The sequence below is a fragment of the Marmota monax genome, unplaced genomic scaffold (genome assembly GCF_021218885.2).
Source record: "Marmota monax isolate L192 unplaced genomic scaffold, Marmota_monax_Labrador192_F-V1.1 WCK01_AAM20220418_F8-fsc01663, whole genome shotgun sequence".
Taxonomy (NCBI): Eukaryota; Metazoa; Chordata; class Mammalia; order Rodentia; family Sciuridae; genus Marmota; species Marmota monax.
In genome coordinates, this window is record NW_026693417.1 from 40,147 (window position 1) to 48,877 (window position 8,731).

Below are 8,731 nucleotides of genomic sequence, written 5' to 3' on the forward strand. Positions count from 1 at the left end.
AGCTGAGATAAAAAGAAAAAAAAATATACCCTGAAAAAGTTGACATACTCCAAGCCATATCTTTATACCACCAAACATTTCACAATCCCTCTTAGCTAAGAATTATCCCACACACAACCAGCAAAAAAAAATTATATTCCACAATTAGCAGTGTAAGAGATGGGAAAAATAGGCCTGTAAATGCAATATTTATCTTTATTTATGAGCAATTTTTTCTATATATGCGCTTCTCTTCTTGTGGGTTCTTGACATCGTGAATCACACTATCTACTCACTGTCTCTAAAGAAGTCCAAAAATTAAATAAAGGTCCATTGACAACTAACAGGATTTTTTTTTTATGAAAATATTATTCATTTAAATTTTTATTTTGAATAGCTTCAATCAAAAAGGATTTCATAAGGTTATTTACAATGCTGAATGTACAATTATGAATGTACGTCTTTTTGACAACAGGGTACCATTCTTGAGCAGCAATACAATTTTAAAAATATAAAGATGCAGTATCATTTCCGATATAAAGTTATTTTAAAAAAACCAAGGTCTTAGGGAATTCACAAATCATAACAGAAAGTAACTATTTAATTAATTTCATGTGCACATAATTACCAAATCTTAATACATTAAAAATATGTGTAAATGCCCATAGACTGTACAAAAATTAACATCCCACTTTGTTGAAAGTTCCCAACCACCTCCCACCATAAATATATAAAAACCTATTTCAGATATGTCAAAATTACATGCATGAATTATTAGAATTTTTTCTAAAGCCTGCATTTTGCTCTTCACTGGATGTTGTTATCTATAGCTGCACTTTGGGGACAAACTACATGAACACTGATATATTATTTGCCATGCCTTTGAAACTGTGCAGTACTTTCATCAACATGGGAAACAAAATAAATGAGTAAAAGCTGCAATAGTTGTGTTTAAATGCAAGTGCAATTTGGAAAGCTTTCGAATTTAAGGATTATAAAACTACTATAAAAAGTATTTATTTTTTTGTTGGCTTAGCCACTTTTATTCAAGCATTATTTGCAGCATTGCTTTACAGCAGTTGGTGCTACAAGATAGAAAACATAGTTACCACTATTTATATTTGAGGGAGAAAGAAAAAAATTTCAACAACCCTGAGGGAGACACACATTAAAAATCTTGTTATTTATTTAAAAAGTTAAAAAGTTACATATCATTATTTAACAATTACTTTCCTGGACATTTCTGTCCTTTATGTGCATAAATAAAATTTAAATCGGCAATATTTATCAATCTTAATACATCAAAATAATATATGTACAGATTTTTAAATTTAGTTCTGTATACACTCAAATAATTTAATGTAAAATTCAGAACCAAAATTACTATGTAACGGTGACCTACAGAGAGGGCTCAGTCTACCTATGGCACTGAGGAGGACCCACACCTGGATTCAGACATTCTGCAAATACATTCTGAACTTGAATAACCTACCCTGTTTATGTTCACTCTAACTTCCTACAAATGCTTTTCCACCTATCTAAAACGTCATTCCCTGGAAAACAGTATGAACAGATGAGATATAAAACCCTTACTAACTCTAAACATTAAAAGGGGTGTGCGTGGTCAAAAATAGTTCTTTATGATCATGCTCTTAAAGATGTTAAATACAATCTGATAACTGGATTTTTAATCTCCTACTTAGCAATTACTTTGTTTATATGCTTCAGTCTTTAAACCAAAGAATACAATTTACAATTCTAGAAATCACCAAAGAATAACACTTGAGTATATTTAAAATGAATATGGAAATTATAAAACAATCAAGAGATTTAAGTAACTATAGAAAACAGTGCTAATTCACAGCTCAAGAGGTCTAAGATGCATAGCTTCATAGAATCATTCATGGAACAATTGTTCTTATCATCTAATGTGTATTAATATCTTATTATACATTTTGATGGAAAACTTCGATTATATTTTTTGTAAGAATCATCAGTGGCAACAGCAATAACAGTGATCCTGAGTGTAACTTGCATTTTTCTACAGTTACCAAACACCATTCAGGTCTTTGCAGCATAAAGAATGAGAACCATTTGGTTCTACACTTCCAGATAACATTTGGTAGATTGGTAAAAATGTACTGGGAAAACAATGATCAGCTAAAAAATGATCAGTGGAAAGCACAAGTATGTGATTAGTTAAGAAAGCACATAGAATATTATATTGTTTTAATAGAGTAGGGTGTGTTTTACAGTTTCCTGTGTCTGTCATAACTGTGGGCATTGCCAAACTGCTGAATCCTACCTATAGATCCATTTTAAAGTTTACTTTAAATTCCTGAAAAATTTGAACATTAATCAAGCAAAACAGAAAGGTGAAAAGTAATTTCCTACATTTCTTACGGCTCAATGAATGTCTAGTCTTTATTTCCTCATTTTTTTTCCTCCCAGAAATTGCTACACCAGGTATGTTTATTTACAGCAAAGTAGGTATGCTTTGACCTCTGGCGCCACCTAATGGCATAACAAGCTCTCACCAAGTTTACATCACTTTGGAAAAAAAAAATAGCAGTCTCTCAAATCCAATACTCATTATTTTTTAAGCCTTATTACTGATAAGAGATACACCTAATCTTAAAAAAAATCTTTCAAGGTAAAATTCAAACACAAAAAACAAAATTCATTATTATCCTATGTCTTTAGATAATTAAAAAATTGGAGAAAATTTTTAAAAAAATTAAATAATACAGATCCTGAAGGGGGGGAAAAATGTATGTTGAGATGTTAGACAGATCTACATTTACTTCCAAAAGAAATCATCTTTTTCTAGTAAAAAAGGTTTCACAACATTTAAATGAAGCAAAACAATTAGACCACTGACACTAGACAGAGAAAAACATCCACTTAACAGTTTTGAGGGACATCTTAAGAAGGCAGTGAAGCACCTTGCCGATTAGAAAAATAAAACCCAGGCAGTTTGTACAGAAAATATAACACCATACAGAGGAATTACCTGAGTTGTTCTATAAGCAACACTATAGAAACCCACTACTAATTCTAAACTATCAAAGAGAACTGGTGTAGGTTTACACAGAATTCTTTGGGAGAAATATTGGAATAAAATGAAAACAGGCTTTCAACCTGTTTTCACTGGAGGCTAATTAACACCCATTTTATTTTTAATGATCACAAACTTAGGGCCTGTATATAAACATAAACTTTTTCTAATAAGAGGGTTGTGAAAATAAAGAGGCAAACTAGTTCCAAAAGCTAATGTCTAAGTATCTACCAAACGCCAAATTTCTCTTGTACCTAATATAAAGAGTATGACTAAGGGTAACAACCAAAATTCTGGAAATGTATATATTTGGTTACAGAATAAAGATATAGATGGACTGACAGTTAATTTCAACCATGAGGCCAATACCCTTTTTTGTTTGTTTTGTTTTGTTTTAAATAAGGCTCTTGAATCAGATACTTATCAGAAGGGACATAAATTGAAAGAGTGCCACACTAACATACAGGACTAGAAAATCCTAAAACCATTCCTTCAAATACTGCTATTAGCATACCACTGAGACTAAGTCACTGCTATGTTATGGTGATAATCTGACATGATCCATTCTCCTTCACTAAAGCTTTAGCTTCTGTTGTCGTCTGAGGTTTTGGTGGCCATTCTGGATCAAACAATAGCTCCTGTGCCAGATACATGTACTTTGCCTTTGGCATCTTCTTTCTACATCCCTGGGCCCAGGACAAGCAGCATTTTCCCCATCGATCCACTGATTCCTGTGGTGGCTGTGTGGTGGTGAAGCGATATTCTCCTTGTCTGTCTCGATTGAACACAACTTTCCAAAGGACCATGTCAAGGAAGAAGCTCTCCACCATGATAGACACAAGGGCATTGACAAGAACAATGATGAGCATAGTTACACGCCACTGATATGGTACACACACTATCTGAAGAACCTGGTCAATAGAGGCAACTGGATGCAACATGATGAATAATATGAAAACATACAAAATAATCACAGATACAACAAAAAGATAATTCTTGTAGCAAGGTTGCCTGAAAGGTTTTCCTTTTGAAAAGGCAATTGCTACTATGAGGTACTGAAAACTGGAGATAAAAAACACCGTGGTATTTTCATAATTTTGTATATGGTGTGAATCAGGTTCAGTTTCATTATACATGTGTGAAGAATTCCAATGTGGGTTTCTTGTTGTATTACAAGCATCTGAATATGGATGCCATACTTCATACCAAGGCTGCTGCTTAACCCAAAAAAACCCCAGAGATTGAAATCCAATGCAGATGATTATCTGAGATAAAACAGAGAAGAGTAGGGCCCCAGATATAAGGCCTGAAGGTGGTCTTTGTGCCACAAGTTCCTTCCAGGCAGAATTTAAACTCATTGTAAATACCACCACCAAAATGATTGCCAGATCAATGAAGAGAAACTGGAAGTCTCCTAGGTTACTTAAGATAGAATACAGAAGAGTAACACTGAAGTACTGTATGATGCTGTACAATGCCATAAATTTAAACACACAGAAGGAAGTCATTAAAGCAGCACGGCCTTCCCTTATAAGGTTTGGCACACAGGAAATACTAGGAGTTTTAGAGGTAAACGGAGATGCCACCGAAGCCTCAAGCTCTGATAAGGAAATGCCTCCATGTGCCCCCTTCAAAGCACCACAATCATTTGCACCATCACCACACATCCCAACAAAGTAATCTACATTTTGCAATGCTTCTACCAATTGTGTCTTCTGATCAGGTGCCATACGTGCAAACACAGTGCCATGCAACATCAACTTAGGAACAAGGTCTTGAAAATGCTCCAATATCACTGAAAATGATTTTCCATTCATTGCAAAATGATAACGAGTCAATTGAAGATCTTCTAAGCTATCATGAACCAACTTAATTGGGATAGCCTCAGAGTCAATTGCTGATGAATTACCGCACTGTGTTAGTGAGTCCGCATAATGCCAATTTATCTTGGCAACTTTCCCATCCTTTGGAGGTAATGCTTCAGCAATAATAACTTTATCTTGAGGTAGAATCATTCCACAGTCTCTGGCCACAGAGACAGCAGTCAACATGTTGTCACCTGTGACCATGACAGTGCGAATGTTGGCTTTATGCAAATCTTCAAGTACTGCAGGGGTTTCTTGCTTTAATTTGTTCTGCATTATAATTAATCCCATAAAATCCATGTTGTTTTCAATGGCATCTCTACTAATATTCTGTACTTTATGCCATGTCAGTTTTGACTCCAATTTTCGATGTGCGAGAGCAATCACACGGAAGCCTTGTTTAGTATAATCTTCTAAAACTTCCTCAAAATCAATAGGAACGGTTTCTTGTTTACAAAGACTGGCAATGACCTCAGGGGCTCCTTTCATGTACGCATCCATTTTCTTATCCCCTAGCACCCTTGCAACCACACTCATACGTTGCAAAGCAGAAGAAAATGGGAACTGGCGAACAATTCCTATCTCATAAATAGCTGGAAGTTCAAACAGCTCCATTTCTTGGTTTCCTGCAGGTATAGATTCAGGAAGCAGCTGTTTAGGAGGACGAACCACAGTGGGCATAATTCGATTATGAAGTGCTGTTTCTTCTTCCGTTGCTTCTTCCAGAATCCATCCAATGGCTTCAAACATTTTTAAATCAAGTGGATCACCAGAAAGCATTCCTTCAATTTTTGTAAGTGAATGACAGGTAGCCATACAAGCAACAAACTGAGATTTTACCAACATTTCATTGCAAACATTTTCTTCTGGTAAAAGAAATCGGGCATTTTCTACTCGTTGAATCCCCCAGAGATCTAAACCATCTTCAGTAAGCGTTCCAGTCTTGTCAAAACAAACAAGATTCAGCTGTCCACATATATTTATCCGTTGGGGACTGATACAGAAAATACCAACTTTTTTCAGTCTTCTCTGAGCATACACAATACCAGCAGTCATTGCAGCAGGAAGTGCAGGTGGCACAGTAATTGTAATGATATCAAGAGACTCTATGATTATTACCCCAACTTCTTCCTCATTTAAAATGCTATTGATAATCGTGTAGATGAACCCAATGCCAGCCACTGCCACAAGACACAGCAGAAACAAGTAGGCATCTCTGTAGAGTTTAAAATCAGTTGGTTTGGGATACAATATGGAACGAACAAGCTGTCCTTTGGAAGTACTAAATCCTGTTCGAACTACTATGGCTTTGACGAGCTCTCCAGTGTAGAAACGAGTCTGAATAACAGTCGTTCCACAAAACAAAGTGTGTCGTTTATGTGTTTCTGGACTATATATTTCCTCACCCATTCCTTTTATATCCACTGAAGGATTTGGCAAATTAGTCTTTGTCACTGGAACACTTTCTCCTGTTAACATGCTTTCATTTACAATGCAAGTGCCATTAATAAGTACTGCATCACAAGGCATGACTGTTCCATTTAAAGGAATGACCATCACATCTCCTGGCACAAGGTCTGTAGAAAATATCTCTTCTATTTCTTCATTTACTCTACAAACTGAAACTCTCACAGTGCTGTGAGCTGCCACCATGTCATGCAACATAACATATTGCTTTCTAATGGAATATAGGGAGCTGACAATTGATACTATGGACATAATCACAATGGCTAGAGCATAATAATAGTATTCATCAGTGCTCCACAGTATAACACTGAACAACTGGAAAATGTAAAATGGATTGAGAACCTCTTTAATTAGAAGCTTGAAAACAGAAGGCACTTTCACAGTAATTTCATTTACACCATAAAGCAATTTTCTGCAGGCATGCATCTCTTTTGTCAGTCCCACACCATGTTTTTCATAAATTGATGTACAAGAAACACCTTCATCCAGCCCCTTTAAGAAATCAAAATTGCGAATGGTATCATTCCAGAAATATCTTACACTATGGTGGGTGAAATAACGAATCTGTTGTGTCTGAGTCTGTGAATATTTACTCATCTCATGACTATTCTCTTCAACAGGATTCTCAGTTAAATGAACTGCATGGCCATTTGAAATCTTATCAGTTACAGATTTTGGATTTGAAAATGGATGATTTTCCAGAGAAAGAAAACGAATTTTTGCACAAAACCACATTCTGAATTCATCAGTAGTCCTCAGCAGCACCACTTCACATTCTTTAACTGCAGCTCTTTTACAAGTTGCTTTCACCCGCCACTCAGGCATCCAGTATAGGAGGAGGAGAAGAAACCCACCAGTACAAATCACTCCTAAAGAAACTATGGCAAGCTTCCAGCGACACAAATTATAACCATAAATCTCCATTTCATCTTCTTGACCCTGGTTGATAGTCTTCCTTTCTTCTTTGTCCATATCTACAGTGGTTTGAAAGGTCTTATGCTTCACAACAACTGAAGAACTCCTATGTCCAGACACCAAGATCCTAGGATGTTTCTGACAGATTCGCCACGCTGCCGCACCGTCTCCTCTGCGGCCTCCCGGCCCGAGCAAACAAGAGGCCGCGGGGGGCCGGGCCACCGCTGTCGCCGCCGCCACCGCCTCGCCTCAGCCCAGTCCCATCGCTCTCGGCCGGCGCCGGCGGCCGCGGGTCGCTCGGGCTCCAGGCGGCGCCGCCGCCGCCGCCGCCGCCGCCGCCGCCGCCGCCGCCGCCGCCGCCGCCGCCGCCGCCGCCGCCGCCGCCGCCGCCGCCGCCGCCGCCGCGGGTCGCTCGGGCTCCAGGCGGCGCCGCCGCCGCCGCCGCCGCCGCCGCCGCCGCCGCCGCCGCGGGTCGCTCGGGCTCCAGGCGGCGCCGCCGCCGCCGCCGCCGCCGCCGCCGCCGAGCGCTGCGGCTCAGACTGAGGAGAGGGAGGCGCCGCGGCGGAGCCCGGGCCGGGCCGGGCGCAGGGGCGTCCGCGATGTGCTCCTCGGCGCCCGCGGCGGCAGCGTGCCCTAACAGGATATTTTTTTAAAAAACAACTTACCACATTTCTGGGTAGGGTGACACATGCCTATAATCCCAGCAGCTTGGGAGACTGAGGCAGGAAGATCGCAAGTTCAAAGCATACATCAGCAATGGCAAGGTGCTAAGCAACTCAGTGAGACCCTGTCTCTAATAAAACATAAAATAGGGCTAGTGATGTGGCTCAGTGGTAGAGTTCAATCCCTGGTAAACCCCCACCACCACAAAAAAAAAAAAAAAAAAAAAAAAAAAAAAACAAAGCTTACCACCAAGGAAAATGATTAAATCCCATAGTTGTACTCCCCCAAACCAGCTAGGTACTCATATATATATATTATTACCAATTCAGTCCTGACTGACTTTATGGCATTACAAGAGAAAGTGGTGAAACTAATACTCTCCAGGGGATCAAAAGCAAAACCAATTTAGATGAAGTTGGGCTGAACAGACACACCTCTTCCTTGGGTGCACAGCATAACCACAATGCTTTTTCCACAAGCCTCTCTTTACATGTCTACACAAATCCATCAGGCCCTAAGCAACATAGTGAGACCCTGTCTCTAAAGAAAAATAAAAAGGGCTGGGGATGTGAGGTAATGGGAAAGTGTCCCTGGTTTAAATTCCAAGGACCCGTCCCCACAGCAAAAAAAAAAAAAAAAAAAAATCAATTGCCTCTTTTATTAACACAAAATGAGACCTCAATGAGTTCACTTGTTTCTAACAAAAAGTTAAAATTTAAAAGTCCATGTTAACCTCTCTTTTCTTGATGTTATCCATACTTTTTATGTTCTCTTAATGTTTTAA

The 8,731-nt window shown here is 38.7% G+C and overlaps 1 protein-coding gene across 1 annotated transcript; it reads right to left on the bottom strand.

Moving 5' to 3' along the window:
• Positions 1-345: 345 nt before the first annotated feature.
• Positions 346-7,559, bottom strand: LOC124101255 (polyamine-transporting ATPase 13A3-like). Its single transcript, XM_046457130.2, has one exon. It carries the CDS (start codon positions 7,339-7,341, stop codon positions 3,571-3,573), a length of 3,771 nt encoding a protein of 1,256 aa, XP_046313086.1. The 5' UTR covers positions 7,342-7,559; the 3' UTR covers positions 346-3,570.
• Between the last annotated feature and the right edge of the window lie 1,172 nt (positions 7,560-8,731).